The sequence below is a fragment of the Rhipicephalus microplus genome, chromosome 4 (assembly GCF_043290135.1).
Source record: "Rhipicephalus microplus isolate Deutch F79 chromosome 4, USDA_Rmic, whole genome shotgun sequence".
In the NCBI taxonomy this organism is placed as follows: domain Eukaryota; kingdom Metazoa; phylum Arthropoda; class Arachnida; order Ixodida; family Ixodidae; genus Rhipicephalus; species Rhipicephalus microplus.
In genome coordinates this window covers 126,295,286-126,314,004 of record NC_134703.1, presented here as the reverse complement: position 1 = coordinate 126,314,004, position 18,719 = coordinate 126,295,286, and the positions used below count along the sequence as shown (strand labels likewise).

General features: G+C 46.2%; 1 protein-coding gene and 1 long non-coding RNA gene across 7 annotated transcripts in view; one reads left to right on the top strand and one right to left on the bottom strand.

The window, feature by feature from the left end:
* Positions 1–18,719, bottom strand: part of LOC142814598 (uncharacterized) — a 496,656-nt gene that overhangs the window by 298,052 nt on the left and 179,885 nt on the right. The window lies entirely within an intron of this gene.
* LOC119172355 (uncharacterized) overlaps positions 1–18,719 on the top strand; it is a 101,654-nt gene that overhangs the window by 10,593 nt on the left and 72,342 nt on the right. The window contains exons 2-4 of one of the 3 annotated variants that reach the window (XR_012894958.1): positions 7,002–7,079; positions 9,721–9,740; positions 16,446–16,564. Coding sequence is in view for 2 of the 3 variants with exons in the window: in XM_037423418.2 (XP_037279315.2) it covers positions 16,368–17,181 (814 nt within the window). In the remaining variant the exon portion in view is untranslated. Of the gene's footprint in view, positions 1–7,001; positions 7,080–9,720; positions 9,741–16,000; positions 17,182–18,719 lie in introns of those variants that run through there. The other 2 variants (XM_075893640.1, XM_037423418.2) reach the window with 2 other exon arrangements.

Below are 18,719 nucleotides of genomic sequence, written 5' to 3'. Positions count from 1 at the left end.
GCTCAGCACATTAACAACGAAAGGTGGAAGAGTGGCCTTGCAGAGCCTTTTTTTTTTTAACACAATTTGGGTAACTGTTACAAGCACACTTGCAGGGTACCAACTGAGCCATAAATCATGATACTTTTTTGCGTAGTAGGAAGGCAGTCACCATGCCATCCTTCGTCATGGAGACGCGTGGTACGCGCTACACACTTGCAAGAAATTTTGTGCAATTTTTTAAATGTTGTCTGACGACGATTAAGAATTATGCCCGAATCTTTTGTAATGGGGTTGAAACATTCGACGACGTTACGCGATTAGCTTGTCGTGACGCCTGGTTTGTCCTTTGTTGTTCTAAAACGGTTCGTTACTCATAATAACACGATTCATTTCCCGACATCAAGCTTGCCTAAGGCCATGGTTCGCAACATAGTTTCAAGCACCAACGTGCACGTGCCATGGTTCTGTGGAAGAATACTGAGGTGGCACGTAGATATCCAGAATAAAGTTCCATCGCCTCCGTGGTGTCTTTTTTTTTAATTTTCTTAGCTTTTTTCTTTTTTTGCGTAACAGTGGTTACGGACATCAGGAGTGGCGGCGGTCAACTACGGCAGACGCGACCATTGTTGCGATCTCGTTAACAGCTTTCACTGTAAAATGGAGGAGTGCATGAAAGGAAAAAATGGAAGAAAAGGTAAGAAGGAAGGAGGACCCAAGGAACGAATAAATTAAGGAAGAAATAGAAGAAAAAAACAAACAATGAGTAGAATGAAACACATGAAACAATGTCAAAAGGGGAAAAAGAATAGAACGGATATTAAAAGAAAGAAAAAAATGAGTAATAGGTTACGAATAGAAGGAATGTTTTTTATCCTTCCCCACCCTCGTGCCTGTAGAGCAGCATTTAGAGTCTCCTTCATTTTCTTCAGAACCAGGAATCGTTCTATGCGGCGAGTATTTATTGCGTCATTTGCGTCACTCTGCGACTCAGCTTCTCCGTCGGACATATGGCCCTGAACACAGTTCTTTTATTAGGTGCACCAATTCAGTAATATCCAGAAAGTGGAATCTGGTTTTCGCACCGTACCCACTTTTTTTTTTTCTTTTGTGACCCATTTTCCTGCCGCCTTTTGTGGTCGATTCCCTAAACTCATAAATACGTATTTTGTCACGCCGACCCTGTAGGCGCAGCTGTTGCAGAAGTGTAGTAAATGTGTTATTCGTTTTTTTTTCTTGGTTAATAATTTAACCTTCCTTCGCACAAACAACGAGTGTTTCCTGTTTTTCTTGTTTTAAACTTGCAGAGCCGCGACTGAAAGATAATCTTCTTCAGTGCGTATGTCCAGAATGAAACAAACAGAAGAGGCTCAACACATACCTGACAATAATTTTCGATGAATTACTTTCATACCATAAGGCATACATCAGTATTAGCTCAATAGCTGTCTTTCACATGGTTAAACCTATTATTTTAATTAATGACCTAACTATACATATAGTTTCCCCCGTTATCAACCATGTACTTGATGCATTATTCCCAACTGTATGGTTCGCATGAATTTAAGGATGTAAAGTTTAAAAAACTACAGTCGCAATTAGTTCTACCAATAGGCTGCCACGCTTTGGCACTGTAATATTCTCATGGACAGAAAAAATAGCGCGTCTTAAGGCTCTGTTTTTTAGTTTTTTTTAAAGTAATGATGCGCCGATAGTTCCTAGCAAAAAAAAAATGATGTTTACTTACGCTGATTACATATTACGGTGGTGAATTCGAATGAACAGTCATAAATTAATATTTTTTGGTTTGATAATCAAAACTTAGTTCAAGCACATATTGGGATATCAATTGTACAATCTGTATTACGACTAAAGTTTTATGTGCACTGAATGAATGCTAAAGGTGCTACTTTATCTGAAATGTATCATATTAGGAAGTTTCATTTAGAACGTACGTTAGCTTTGAAAACTGCTCTAGGAGCGCACAGTGCAATTCTACAGTCAAGTCAGATTTAATCCAAGTTTATTCGATTTCTGCTGTTGTGGCCGCAAAATACACTATTTATACGTGTGCGTGAAACGACCCTAACGTTCTGGTGATGCTGCAGTTAGCGACAAGTTTACTATCTTCTTAGCTGATCCGGCTGTCTAAATGTTCATGACATTTCGTGAACCGCCAGAAAATTTATGTGCAATCATAATGAAAATAATTGCTTTTGTCGTAAGATCAGGGGCAATTTCCAATGCTTCCGCTTCGACCGAAGACTTCAAGCTTGCTTTACTTTGATTGTGAAGGAACGCCCTGGAATGACGTCCCCCGCTTATTTCTCGCGAACGTGCATGGCTTAAACACGAGTTTCCAAAGAAGCTGCTGAAATGTCGATAGAATGCCGAAACGCTATTGCGTAATTCCAAAGACGCCCAAAGTGAAAATAAAATAATAATCCCGCAGAAACTTGCCCAATCTCGTCGAGCTGTAACCCTCTTCGTGAAAAACGTTGACCCGTATTTTATGGAATCTCTGTTATATACGTGACAAATCCACAGCCTTCACACCTGCTGATTCATGAAGGATGAAGGTAGAAGCAGAAAAAAATTCGGGATAAGGTGAAACCTCAAGAGTTTCTCTGAAAAGTAATCGCGTGTCCGATTTTAGTTTGTTCGAAGGTTTACGTCACAGATGGTAACCATGCAGGGACCGTATACGTATGCATACACTTGCACGTACAAGTCCCACATGAAGACGTAAGACGTCTTTTCTGGCACGCAGACTTAAAAAAACAGCCTTAGGAACCGTCGGAACTCATCAAAGACGCCTCAATCAACGCTTGCCTTAATTCCTCTCGTGAAAGCCTTGCGCTAACACGCGAGAATAAAAGTGGAGCACGGATGAATTACAATTAAGAATTATACCCTTTTTATTATTATACCTTTTTTATGATTTGATTTTTATGTAGTATGAATCGTTAACTACTATTTCTAAGCACACTGGGGCCACTAAACACGAAGGCAACAACTTGTGCCACATAGCCAACAAGCGGCTATGTGCGACAGAAACAGTGCGGCCTGTCAGAAAACCGTCATCATCGTCGTATATGCCCCTAAAGTTGGTTAAGTCCCACTGTACACAATTGCCACTAAACAGAGGAACAAGGCCGCAGTAAGCCCAGCGAATGACGTGCGCGTTACAATGCACCGTCGTGTGATATTTCGAGGTTACAAAGGCGTGTGCTATACCGACACCTGAAAGCTCAACGAAGAGCAGTGATACGATGATACGACATATCTGTAAGATTTGCAAAACAACTGTAACGAGTTGGCCTTATAAAGGGAAAACCGCCAGCTTTGCCGTTTTATCACAGCCCGCGAAGCAGAGCTGGTCAGTTTTTGAACCACTTGGCCTCTTTCCCTCGCTGTCTTTTTCTTCCTCCTAACCAATAAACATCCCGTTCATGTCCTCGCTCGCTATACGCCTCAGCCTTCTACACTATTTATTTTGGGCACCTTTGTTTGGGTGTTGCATTTACAAAGGTGTACTCTTTTCGCATTGGTATGGCAGACACTCCTACATGCGACTACTGCGGAGCTGAAGAGACCATCGAACACGTCCTGTGCAGCTGCGCTTGCTACGACACACAGCGATTCCAGCTCCGGATGGTTTTGAATCGACTTGACCCCGGACCATTTTGTGTGCAGAAGATACTAGGACCTTGGGCATCTGCCTCAGTTGCGCAGAATGCAACTAAAGCACTGCTACTTTACCTAAAGTCAACAAACCTGAGCGACCGCCTGTGTGTGCTCCCCGAGTGTGCTCGTGATTGTGTGTACCTTCTCATCTTTCTGCAACCTCTTTTCTCCCCTTTATCCCTTCCCCAGTGCAGGGTAGCAAACCGGATGTGCGTCTGGTTAACCTCCCTGCCTTTCCTTGCATCTTTATCTCTCTCTTGGGCACCAGAGACACTATTCCGACTTGTAATCGCTGTTCTCGTGCCGGTTTTATTAAACGAGGCTCGCGTCTGACCAACTTCAACCAGTCCGCTTTACAGTTAAACGCACCATTTATCTTTTGAATGCAATAATCCCACGCAGGAACAAACTTATCCTATTTTGTTGCTTGCCATGATTGTAAATGTTGCTTTTTTATGTATCTTTCTTTTTATGCCTTAACTTAAGGATGGGGAGCACATCGCATCTTTTGGCGTGTGCGTTGATGGAGCGGCTGATCAGTAGTGCTCTAGTGAAGTCTATTTCGGCGCCCACGTCCTTTCAAAAAGCTCGGGGATAACGCTGAGTGACGGCGTCGAGACGATGGTTGTCTAGGCGTTCGAATTCGCGCGTCATGTTCTTGTCCACGTTGTCATTGTTCTGCTGGAAGCGATGGTCACCGGCAGCGTTAGCCATGTATAGGGGTTCAGAATTTTGGTGCATCCGCTTAAGGCGACGTATAGACGAGTTTCTGTGGTTGCCGTTCATCATCTGCCTGTTTAGAAAAAAAATGGTTATAACGATTTAGAGTACTTGGTACTCTACATATAGGAGAGCATAAAGCTGTTCCGTTGGCCTCAAACTTTATCAGGCCATGCGTACAAAACTTACGCCACGAACAAGTTCACGACGGCGCATGGGCGTATGACACCTGTGCATCATCCGCACCTCCCCGCTGCTTCGCAACCACACATGGCTTCCCTTTAGCGGGAGATGGTGCAATTTTTGTCTCTCCTTGATGACTGCGACCCTGTATATATGAGCTCATGGCGCCATACCGAAGCCACAGTCTCGTGCCTCACTGAATGAGGTATTTTAATAGAAGTACTGGCACTGCATGAGGTTAACGTAGCGTCCACCATTGATTATTATTATTATTATTATTTTTATTTTTATTATTATTATTATTATTATTATTATTATTATTATTATTATTATTATTATTATTATTATTATTATTATTATTATTATTATTATTATTATTATTATTATTATTATTATTATTATTATTATTATTATTATTATTATTTTGCATGGGTGGTGCATGGCTACAGCGTCCGCAAACGCACAACGGGTGCACTTTGCGACACTTCGCATGTATACCTTGCACCTGTAGCGAATCGAAACGGGATTCAAAGCAAATAAGCAAATGTCCGAATAACGACACGTGCGCGGTAAATTTCGCAAGGAAACTGTGAGCGTTTCGGTCAGGTGCGTGACCATATAACTGTGCAGCTTTATAACTCGAACAGTATACTTATTTAGCTGCACTCCGTATGTATTCTTGTAATTGTCTTCGGTGTTGTACTAATAATTTGGTCTGGATACACAGATACACAAGGATAGAGAGAAAAGAGGGAGAGAGAGAGCTGGCCACTGTCACCTGGAGGGGGCACATCGCTTGCTTGCGCTTTCAGGAGGAGGGAAGAAACGGAGGAACAAAGAGAGGGTGGTAAAGAAAAAAAAACAACGAAGACTTGGACAAGCATAAGTAAACACGAAAAAAAAAGTCAATAAACGGGTAGCCAGGTCTATTTAGTCAATAAATATCAGTAGAGCTCGATGGGCGTGGTCTCGTGTCGACAAACACCACCTGTCTCGGAAAGAGTTAATCGTCCATGGTGGCGCCCAGGAACTTATATTTCTTAATCAGCAAAGCCCGCTGCGTAGCAAATGCGGGACAGGACACTATGAGATGCTCAAGCGTGTCGCGGGAGCCACAAGCCGCGCACAACGGACTGTCAACACTCACTTGTCGGTATATGATCGTTCGCGCACCAGCACAGAGTCTGTCCTTTATATAACAGCGCTCCGGAACGACGGGGCAAGCCATGGTCACGAACATGGGAATCGGGAATGAACCGTTCGCGACACGCTGGTCTGGGTGCATGCTGCTTTAGGAGGTGTCGGCGTATAAGCAGATGAGCGCTGTCCATCGTAGATGAAAGTGTGTTGTAAACCTGAACGCAATTATGGAAGTTTGACGATGTCACTCATTCACTCACTAACTCTTTTTACAGGGCAGAGCACCTTCACCAAAGTTCTAATCGCTCTGGCTTAGAGAACAGTGCTCATATATACTGTATAGGGCTAAAACAACTGTAGTCACGAAACACTTGATTATAAGACAAAGTGAACTAGCCTTTCAGTGCGCCGTTACAAAATGTTATACAATGTACATTTCAGGAAATATGTAATTGGCCACGATGGTCAGAAAGTTACGTTACAGTGTCTAAACTAGCAACTTGATCTACCCAATCATATGCCCTAAGCTGTTCAAATGGTTAACGTAAACATAGGTTGAACAGGACAACGACATAATGACCAACACGTCAGCAAAGAAATGCGAGAAACCAAACTTTATTCTTTTTTTATCTTTATGCTTAACTGAGCAAACGTGTCATACGCGTCGAAAAAACGCGGCAGCAAAACAATTCTATTGTTTTCTAATGCTCTATTGTCACACTGAATTCGGAGCTGCTGACGCACTGTAAATGCGAGTCCCTCAACGGACGGTGGCTCGCGAGTTCCATTTGCCCGTCGAATGCAGTGAACTTGTTGCAGGCACTTGTTGCACATGTTTCGAACGTGCTTTACAAACATGGTAACTGAAGTTCCAGCGGACGCGTTAATGGGTGGTGCCACATCTTATACACTATAGTTTCCCTAGAGTTCCACGAAAGTGGTACTGTTTATGTAAGTAACACTGCACAGCGACCACAAGAACAATCTTAAAGCCAGATTTATTTAAAAGTTGCGAGCACATGGGTTAGGAAGAGTCAATGTTATTTATCTTAGCATATTTTTTCGCTTGCCTTACACCGTATTAAAAAGGGAAGTATAACGTAGCAACGTGAGGGTCCGAAACACTTTACGCAATGATAGAGCCCTGTAGTAACTGTTATACACCGCATATATACAATGAATTACGATCCGAACAGAGGAACCAAAGTGAACGAAATGGTAGTCACTTGTGTTGGTACGAATGACAGTTCTTTTTTTTAATAAGTGCACGCTCTGTTCTCATCTCACCGCAGGAACTCTCCAGCCGATCAAATTGCATGGTGGGCTCTCTGGAAGTAATGAGGACGTCGCTGGACGAAGTTGACGCAAAGGTGCGAATAAGCCACGAATCTCGCGTTGCTCTTTGTGTAACACGGTGAAGGGTGGCATCCAACGGTCTCTATAAATCTGCAACTATAACGACTTACAAGTGTTGCTTCCGCACCTGCTGTCAGTCCGCATCCGTGATCTCACTTCCGCAGTAACACGTGATCGCAATTAAAGAGCCAGATCCGCAGAGCGTCAACAACTTCGCGAACGACTGTATATATATATATATATATATATATATATATATATATATATATATATATATATATATATATATATATATATATATATATATATATATATATATATCCCCGGAAAGTTGGAACCGCGGCGAGTCCTCGCGGCCATAAATAAAGCGCCCTGTCAGAACCTATTCGCAAATAGATAACCCCTCCAAACGGCCATACTTAAGGAATAGGCTTTAACAAGCGTCGTGTGTATACAGACATATATACGCTGGCGCACGCGGGATGCGCGACATCGTTAGTGGCGCCCTCGAGGGGGTCGTGAAGAATGCAAACCGACACGAGCCGCGTCTACCCGCTGACCGGGCCCCCTTCTCGGCTGTGTGATAATAGAAGCTATAGCGGCCCCTTGCGGGAATGACTAATGATCCCGAAAGGCCTGACAGCCGCGCTGCTGCCGTCCCCGACACCACCACCACACCGACGGATCCAGATATCGGTTCCTTCACCTGCCTGCTTGCTACCTAGCAGGCAAGGAAAAAAAAGAAAAGAGACAACAGAGAACGATGCGCAAGCACCTAAACGGTGGGCGCGTCTCGAGTTCCAAATGGGTAGCGCTGCGGTTTCAGACGCGCAGTTCCCCAAGCGCGCCGTGCTTGACAAAATCATTAGCATAGGGCATGATGCCATGTTGCCACGTATACGTGCGCACTTACACACACAAGCCCATCTCTCTCTCTCTTTCTTTCCCCTACCGCTCACCGCCTCCCGTATAATACACCTCGCGCTTCGAAGCGGACTTCCATTCTTTTCTTTCCGCCTCCCTTCCGCATTTTTCAAAACGCAATGACGTACACCCCCCCCCCCCCCACCCCCCCTTGTATACACGTCAGCCGAGGCCGCGGTTGACGCGTAATAGATGAATTCGCGTATGTATATACAAGAGGGGTGCGGGGAAGGGGAGCTGCTTCGCGTGCGCATAGAAACGTCCGACGCGGCGCGGTGTAGACGCGTTTTCTGACCGATCGCGATGCGATGCGTTGTGTTTAATTAGTTGTCCGCAGCGAGCAAGAATAATGGATTCTCTCCGTCCGGGCCACGAAACGTTTTTCGGCGGCCCTGTTGCAGCGTCCCGCAACAAGGACGCCGCGTTGCCGGGAACGTGCCAGGATGCCGTCCGTGAGGAACCGAACCAGGCCGTCGCTCCATGGTCCACGAGCTTACAGCTTGTGCGGGGAGAGAGGGGGGAATTGCGCAATCTGTTCGGCATTTTAAGCAGCGTACGTCCAGTCTGTGTGCACAAACAGCGCCAAACCTATACGGATGAGCCAGTGCGCCTTTTCGTACATGTTTAAATTGTTGTTATTTTCCTCTGTACCCTGTCCCACTTGTAAAGAGTTCCCACTCGTAGATGAGCTGTTTCAATTGGCGCCCGCTTCTTGGACAGCTGTAATTCGACCGCGAGAGAAATGGAGCGGGAAGATAATCAACTTGCGTGCGAGCGGTCCATCCATATATCCGGGACAACGAGGACGGAGAAGAATTGCCCGCTTAGACCGCGTTTTGATTAGCATACGTACCTCATTGGCGTCCTGTATTTTTTTATTATTAGTTTCATGTGCGTCGATGACTTCACGTTAACGAGGGAGGAGTATACGAGAACGCCCACGATTGTGGGTGAAAAGCAATAACTCGCACTATAAGCAAGAGTGTCAGGCTGTGGGTGACTATATATAAGGCTTCCTTAATTCAATACATCGTCGCAGTCACGCACATTTTGTGTCTTAAATGTAACCATCATCGGAAACATTTACCGAATGACTTGGTTGGTAAAGCCACTTTGGCCTCGACTATATACGCCTTATGGCGTGAGCTACGTATTAAAAAAGAAGTCTCATTTATGCAGTTGAAGAAAGATTAAGAAAATTAGAAAAGAAACGCGAGACATCGTATATATATATATTTTTTTTTACTGCGCCATGTTGGCGTTCAGAATATTACGTTAGAGTCAGGTGCAGGAGCAGTCGCGCTAAGTATACGCAGTGGTTGGCAATCGTGATCGGGAGGCCCGACTGTCAAGTCCTTTAGATCAAAGTTGGGAGGAGGTACTATCTAAGCCATTCTCCTCACCACAAATGCTTGCCATTGGCCGATCCCTTTTGCTTACATCACGCTCATCATCTCGATTCCACCGTTCCTGGCACTAACTGCCTACCAAGATGCTCGGCGGCACCGCTCCGAGATCGTCATTCTTCATAAATTTCCAATAGCGTGACGCTATATCGGTGTCGAAGAGCGCGTGCGCAGAAACACGCGAAGTTCAAGCGCGAGCAATAACTACACATGTGTGTATTTTCAAACAGCATGCGGAGGGGTCAATGACGGCTTTCTATATGTTCATCGTATACCTATAGCACGTCCTGTTATAACAACTCTCAACCTCTCTTGACTCACACAGGGGCAGTGACACATCTGAACGTGAGTGCACATTTGGCTCATCTAATTACCGGGACTGTCAAGGTCATGCGGTTTCGAAAGTGGTCATGTATATAGCATGCGTAGAAGTGTCTAGCTCTTTTCTTTTTCTCTTTAAACAAAATAATTAAGGATGACTGCCAGTTGGGCGTGTTGGTAATGGTTCATGATGAGACAAGCGCAAAAATTACACACACTCAGAGAGGACACGGATAAGCGCTTGTCTGTGTCCTCTCTGAGTGTGTGTATTCTTTGCGCTTGTCTCATCATGAACAAAATAATTGCTCCAGCATGGTGTCTCCTTGTGTTGTCGCTCAGAGTGGGTGGGTTTTGGAGTCGCATATGAAAGTGTGCTGAAAAAATGTTCATGAAGTTAGCATGCGGATTTTATGTGGTTGTTGTAAGTGGGCTCTTTCTTTCCAAATTTGGTCGTCTGTACACGTGAATTTATTCTTCTTTCAAACCTTTCTGTAACGTCTTTCTGCTGTGGAAGTGGGTTCACCCAGTCGTAATTAGACGGTCATACGTTTGCATCTGGCACGGGGTATTGTTTCTGTTGAGCACAATGTTAGCATGCAAATGACCTGTCATTATGTATATGTTTCATGCAGCAACTGCTTTTGTACGAATATAATGAACTGCAGCCCTCCCCCCCTCTTTTTTTGTAACTTCATTCTTTTTTAATGCAGCCGATTCAAAAGATATTCTTGCTATACATTTTTATCGAATAAACAAAACTACCTTTCCACTCAACGTTTTTCTCCATCACTCCCGACATCAGCAATCTTACTGCGAAAGATGATGATTTCTAACCTGGTGCGCCAATGACACACGACAGCAGGATATATTGTCATCCACACACCAGCCAACTATAGAATCGTATATACCTCGGCTACATGAAAACAGAACAATAAGCTTGCATAATGCGTTGCGATGTATCGCACATTCAGAAAAATTATATATGCACAAAATCACAAAAGAAAAAGAAATATTTGTGGTATAGCATGCAATGATCCAAACCTTATAATCCTCAGAAAGAGTTTACGCTAGAAAATATGAGATAAGCGAGAGAGTTTTTTTTTTCTCTTCTAAATGTTTTTTTTGTAATTAGCACGCAGCTTCACTTTTAATCAAGGTGTACTAAAACCCAGTGATTACAGGTAGCGAGAAAGAGAGATACCAGAATAAAAGGCTGATAGGTTTCAAACTGGATTTCAAACATCTCCTTTCCTACCCTTCACTATATAGTAAGAAACACAATGGCTACCGTTTGACATTGCCCCGTTGATCTGGCTGTACTACATCACTGGTGCACAGGGGCGTAGCCAAGAGGTGGCACACCAGGCCTGTGCTGCCTTCCCGAAAATTTTTTTGCCCCCCTTACAACAATGAGTTGCCCCCCCCCCCCCCTTTCCCGAAAAGAATTTCTGGCTACGCCCCTGCTGGTGCACTATAGAGGTCTTCCCCTTGTACCCTCGGGTGTCATACGTATACCATCACGTATTGCAGGTCAAGGCAACGCCACATAAACAAAAAATACAAAAGCAAAACAAACAAACAAACAAAAATTCGATCAGCACATTGCTTTAGAATGATGTAATAAAACATATTGGCCTAACATGTATACTGTTGCGAAATGATCGGCATGGCATAATTATGTTACGGCTAAGTTGTAAAATATCATTGAAGACATATACATATGTGCGCGTACACGATCTTCCAAGTCGCACAGCCTCTGATATTAGCTATACGAGTACGCTTTTTCAACTCCCGCGAAACGTTAAAACAGATAGTGAAGCTATCAAAATTCATTCATTTCACCACTTGCGTATAGTATAACAACAAAAAATAATTTCTCGGTATTTTTTTGACAAACTATCCTTTATGTGAGTATTATTGTTTCGCAGCGTCTGAGCGAATGACCTCTATTGTAAGAATCAATCATTTGGCAGCGCAAAGCGTTGTGTTGATAGACAAAAAAAAAGCCACCTGCATTTTCCTGATTTACTCACGCGAAAAATTCCGCCCACGTGACTTGCAATAATAAACAAACAAATAAACAAACAAATAAAAAATAAATAAATAAATACATGATATTACATTGTGAATACGGGTCCTTTAGCTCACTTACTACTCTGCAATAAACAGGTATAGATTAAATTTTTTGCAACATATTTAGCAGCCCAAGTATACCCGTGAATTTTGTCAGTGCAGTACTTCATTGGTTTACATGAAAAAAAAAAATACATGTTTTCACCTGTTAGAAGTAGAACAACAGAGTCGCCCCATAACTACGCTTCCCAGTACATTCGCTTAATCTTAATTGTCAAATAGTATTTTTAGTAGTCTGGGTAGCTAACATGCGAACTAACTCATAAGTAGGTCGGAGTTTACAGTTCCTTTTTGAAAATGAATTAAAATGTCTGATTCTCCGTAAACTATGGGACCACTTGTTTTTCAAGACGGAGAATGACCCATCGGCTATTCCTATATATATATGCACCTTACAAAGGTCAAGTTCGCAAGCATGTTAGGCATGGGGTCTATATGTGATTTTGAACCAGTTGCACATTTCCAGCTGTTTGGATATTTGAATGCGGGAAACGTGTGGACACTATTAGAAAATGCGCTGGAAGGCTCTATAAGGTCCAGCACTGAAACGTCCTAGTTTTGTTCTATCCACTGCAAAATTGTACCTGGCATTCTGTTGCATTTTAGCAGTTGGTGAAGCGCAGGCCGCAGAATAAGTAGAAACATAATCTACAAGCCAATTTTGTAATGTGATGAACAAGGTAATGTAAACGAATTAGAATTCAGAACATATACAGTGAAGAAAAAAAAAAACTTCTTAACAGGACGGACGCCCTTTCAAGTTGCAAAATAGGCAGTATATCTTGGGAGGCCGATGTAGTTTCGAAACTCCTCGATATGTCATTTACTGTGACCAAGGCCGACTGCTCGACATAATATGTATACTCATCCACTTCTGCACACCCAGGTGACTTAGGCGTTTTGAGTCACATTGCTGAACATCGAATTGTCTCTAGCAATGTATAACTTTAAAGCGAAGAGAAGAGCTATTTGCAAAGGTCAAGAGCAGAAATTATTCTCCTTATTTATTTCTATAAACATTGATTTAGCGTAGGCCCCACAGGGTTAGTCGTCGCCATCTCCTCCATATTTTTGTTGAAAAACAAACTGATTACAAAAATTTACAAATCACGACATAACCTTATAGACAAACAGTCACGAAAAGACAATTCATGACATAGGATATCTTACAATAAGGTAGTTGGTGCACCGGAGTCAGATAAGACAAGTTATGCGGGAATTGGCGATAGTTTTGCACGTGAAATTTGTACTGCTGTAATTTCACTTTCATTCCAATTCTTTGATGTGTAATCGGAGCACTAGAATATCATATTTATTTTAAGCTGGAATAATCTATAGCGCTTACATTCACCCCTCCATGTTTTTCTGTTTTTTTTTTTTATTGTGCTACGAGTGTCAAAGGTCCAAGTGACGCTCAGGCTGCGTTATCGCCACTATCGACCGGTCATGAGTGAAAGATAAGAAACAAATAGAATACAGCGGAATAACTTTTGACATAAACAAAAAGAACGGAACGTCGGCCACGGCGCGAATGATAGCAGCGATTGAAGCGGCAGCAGCCGCAGGGCAGCCACCGCACCGCGTAAGCAGAGATAGACAGATGAAGCGAGAGGCGAGGAGGGTGTAAGAGAGAAAGGGGGCGAAGAGAAAGCGGGGAGACGAGACAAGCCGTCGTCTGGCGCTCCATCACCGCGGGTTTCGAAATATCGCACGCAGAATTAGCCGAGCGTTTGCCGCTGCATGATTGATACGTTCGCAACGCTGCATAATCACGAGCACGGAATGACAAAAGGCGTGCTGCTGAGTTTCTCGCGCCAGAGACTTGCTCGGCAACGTATAGGCGCTGCCGGCTTCGACCTTATACAGTTCGTCGGCTGCAAGCTAACACCAGCCGGCGTTGTCGCCAATAGTGTACCTCGGCGTTTTACCGCACGACTTCATACGTACACGTTCAGCACCCCCTCCCCACTAAACACGCTTGTGGTGATATCCCGGTCCATATACCATCGCGTTCAGTATGAGATGATGCATGGTTGAGCGCAGCCCAGTACACTGTCAGGTTGTACAGTGGCGCCCTTATGGCGTATTGTCGAGTTTTCTAGAAAGAGTTTACGCCACCACTTGCCTGTATAAAACCTCGAAGTTACCGGTTGTGTGGCTGATATCGCCGCAGGGCGAAACGACGGCGAGGGTGAAAACAAGTCCCAAAGCCTCCCCCGACAACTCGAAAATATGTCGCCGACTGGCGCCACTGTACAACATTACAGTGCGCTTGGCCACGCCCTCTCGCGATATAGCTCATACTCAACGAGTTACACAGCTGCATTTTGAGCGAGTACACTTTTCCACTGCAGCGTCACTCCCAGGCTGTCACGTGGGAACATTTAGTGACACTCTTGGCGGAACGCACCATAAAGTGCCTGCGATCGGCGAGCTGCGTCGAAGTGCTGTACTCAAAGTAGACAAAGTCGATATGATTTGTTACGCGAGAAAGCCGACTATGAATAATGAAGTCAATTGATTATGTTCCGCCTATACGAGACATGACATGCCGGTGGCATGGCAACTTCTATGTGCTGTTATACGCACGGCCCCTGGTGATCGATTATGCTAATATGATTTCAACGATATACTTCATTCGCAATAAGGATTTGTGCAAATGCGGTCCATAGTTACAGCACATATTTATGTAGCGAGCACTACATAACATAAAATACATATTAATACCAAAGCTTATTTCAGGCAAAATATGCAATTGCTTAGGAAATCAATTAGGTGGTAAGAGAGAGAAGAAAACAATGGCAGGGCTGACCTCCCAACCCTGCCAAGACAGGTGTGTAATAAACATGTATCATAATTACCCCCATTGCAAATAATACTTTTTTGTTTGTTTTTTGTTCGTGCTAGCAGCCTGCCGTAGAAGTGACATTCGCATGCGCTAATGTGCACACACTAGAAATGACCCTGCACGTAAAGCTTAGGCTCGCTTGCAACGTAACCCAAGCTATGTCCGCCAAAACCTCTCATAATGTGTATAGCTAACCGTAAATAGCAAGCATTCAGCCAATCCAGTTGCGCGACATATCATTATAGTTAAACCACGGACTGGACTGTTGACGAGGAAAACTTGGCGAATCCATCGTGAGACATTGTCATCAAGTGCTAAATAATTGTCGTACACTCATTCCGCATGCCACACGTTTGCAACTCGAAGTGACGGCGATTAGCGCGAACGCCTGAGCAAGCCATCAAAAAGATGATTGATGAAGTAAAGCATAGACGCGAGTATTCCATCCGAGAAAATCAGTCACGGAAGACTGAAAGCGTGTAAGCGTTTGTCGCTGTCTTCACCCATGGGTTTCATACTCAATCGTAAATTGGTTAAATGATCGTTACGTAACATGACAAACAGATAAAACATCATTAACATACTCTCACGGGTAAAAAGGTAGAGTGAGAGAAATTAATCCTATCGACAGGAAAGACATTGTCTATATAGGTCACGAGACAAAATAAAGCTGTAAGATAGACGGTGTCGATGTTCTGCATTGAGGGTTGTAAAGCTCGGTGCGCTTACACATCATCACGTCTAAACTGAAGCACCAAGCTGATACTTCGTTATCCTCATTACGGACTGAATCGGCCGCTGATCGCCCTCTTTTGTCGCGACACCGCCCGACCCACGGGAAGCCGTCTGAGTACAGCGTGCTGTTAGCGGAGCCGTTAGCTCTTCCGGAAGCCGTGATGGATAGCGGCCGAGACCCCGAAGAGCACTCGGGGATCGCGGTTCTCGCCGTGTCCCGCGGCGGCGGGAGTATACACGGAATCCCTCGGAAACGTCCGCACTAGGTTAACCCCCGGTCGATGGCTCGCTTCGATTGCCGCTCCTCGAGTTTACCTGGCCTTTCGTTCCTTCCTACCTGACCATAGAAACTACAAGGTGGCCCCGCAACGGCCTCCGGCACTCTCGAGAGCGAAGCAACGCGCGCGGCAGGCGATAGATGGCGCTGGCAAGCGACCGCGGAGGCGGTGTCGCCGGCAGAGGCGGCGTCCCGTCGGCGTGGCCCGTCTAGCGTCCGCCCTCCGCTCCTCCCCGATTGATCGCGCGGCGCGCGGCGCGGCAGGCTCGCGCGGCAGTCGGCTATAAAAAAATGGCCAGGCAAGAGCGCGTAGCGCGCGACTCGACCCGCACCCTCCGCTAGAGCTGCACGGGCAGGCCATGTGTGTCCACAGGTAGTCGTCGCGCCGTTTCCATGGCGACGCGCCGTGTTGTCGTCGCTCGGGGTGTGCAGGCCCCCCGCCGGCCCGCGCGGAGCTGCGCCAGTGAGCAGTGAGAGTCGGAGCCGCCGCGTACGACGCGCGCAACAGTGGAAGCAGCCACGCGGGGGCCCCGGGCCCCGCCGCTCGCGCATGGGGCAGCAGCAGCCGGTGTCACGTGACGATCAGCGGCCGAACGACGACGCCTGAAAGCAAAGAAAGGGAGCGTTATATCCCCCCGTGTTATTTCCCCCATCCACGATGAACTCCAATGTGGTGTACGCGAGCATGTGTCACAACGGCGACGGCGCTTCGGCGCCCTACGCTTCTTCGGCGCAGCACTACGACCTGGCGGCGCAGGTGTACTTCCCGGCGGCGCCGGCGGAGAGTGCGTACGGACCTCCCGCGGCCATCTCGTTCCCGGGGGACCCGCGGACGCCGCCGCTGCACGGTGACCCTTCGTCTCTCGGTCACCACCCGCACCACCATCAGATCATCAACGACAACAACGGACTGAGCTACACCAACCTGGACCAGCAGGCAGCCGCGGCTGCGGCGGCGGCTGCGGCCGCCGCCGCGGGCTACCACCTGCACGGCGGGGCGCCCGCAGGGGCGCACCGCGGAGGCTACGGCTCCCCCGGCGGCGCCAGCCCTCGGCCCGCGCCCACCACGGCGACCACGGGCTTTCCGTACCGGGGCGCGGGCGGCCTGGAGTACGCGCACATGGAACAAGTGGCCGGAGTGCACCATGCGGCCACGCCGGGTGACCACCACATGGCAGAGCGGGCCGGCATGCACCACGCGTCGGCGGCCGGCTACCCGGCCAGTGCTTACCTCGATCCGCTGACGCTGACCACGCAGAGGCGCAACGGCTACGCTGGAGCCTACGACGGCTACGAGCAGGCGGTGCGGGACAGTTGCCAGCACAACGGCGCCGCTGCGGCGGCCGCCGCGGCCGCCGCGTACCAGGCATCGTCTCACGCGCTGGCGGCGCGCTCCGGACTGTCGCCGCCGAAGCCGGCGCCGGTGCCCACCTACAAATGGATGCAAGTCAAGCGCAACGTGCCCAAGCCGCGTAAGTGTCCGATCCTCTCCTCTCGCGATGCGCAGTGAGCCGCCGGCGGCTACGGAGCCGCGGTTTATAAGAGAGCGCGCTGTCAAGTTATCTCCTCGGGCAATCTCGCCCGTTGCGAGCGTGTGATTGACACTGACGGTCGCCGATGGAAGGCCGGGAGGGGTGCATCGTTTCCCCTTCGGTCGGGTCGATTTCCGAGTATCATTGTTGTTCCGCGCCATGCATGTGCCATCTGCGCTGTTGACTCCGTCTCGCGGCACGTCGCACAACAGCTGAACGCGTACACGTATACGATGCCCGCCATTATGAGTGCTGTGCTCCCACAACGCCGCGGTTCTCGGTGGTGTGCTTATCCCGAACGCGATCGGACGGACCATCGAGGGAAGATCCGAGTCCATTGTGTAGAGGTTAATCGATCTTTCGAGATGGACGTAGTGTGGGGTTTGTGTATACGAGCGGGAACTGGAGGTCCAGTTTTACAAAGACGCGTTATGTACAATTTGCCAGTTTTCCATATCAAAAAGGAGTGGTAGAATAAATGCATCGTCTCGTGCATAGGTGCAGTTCGATGCGTAGGTCAGTTACCGTACTCAGTTATTCAAAACGGCGATGCTGAACCATTCTAGCCCACCCGGTAGTCTAAACGTGGCGATTTTATTGCAACTGGAACACTCAATAACGACTGCTCAAGGTTAGGTTCATTAATGTATAGGTTTAAAGGTCCTTTGTTGCGGAGCTGCATCATTCATGTGTATTATTTTGGCGTGTACAGTACGATTCAGTACTGTGTGTGGAGCGTTTTCCACATGTTGCATTCGTCGCTAAACAGTAAAGAATAACTGAGCGGCTGCATTTTATTTTTCTATAGCGAGGTAACTGCCCCCAAGCAAACTGCTTTCTTGCGCTGAACGGGACGCAATTCATTTTATGTACCACTGTGTACTTGTGCGAAAAGTCGTTTTCTTCGCTTTGCGAGGAAGCCGTTTTCGCGATGATTTATCGTCTTGATGAATGGGCTGTTGTCACGCGAAATGTCTTTGTGGGCCCGTCTTTGCTGCTTGTTTATACTTTGCAAGCCAGTGAATGCACTGCGAGAAAGTGGCGTAACATCGCAAGGTACCGGCATAGTTCTTTTGTGGGTGCTTTCTTTTTATTTCGAAATTTGAGTTCCCCTAATAAATTATCTACTCCAGCTTTGTACAGTTAATCAAGCAATTAAAGTAAAAAGCTATTCGACAATAAAAGAGAAGGAAGGCCGGAATACTTATTTGCTGCGTATGCTAGGTAACTATTTTAACTATTCATGGTGTAACCTGTCATTTTACTTTGGTCAGAGCACTTCACGAATGAAGTGAGCGCCTCGTATATACGTTTACACGTAATCAGACTTCGTTAAGGTACACGCTGCAGACTTTAGGGTGAAAAAAACATTCAATAAATAAAAAAGGCTCACACAAATCGTGTTGTCGGCGTCAGCAGTTTTGACGTGTATAACGAGTATCGCACAAAAAAAAAAAATGTGGCACACTTATTGTGAA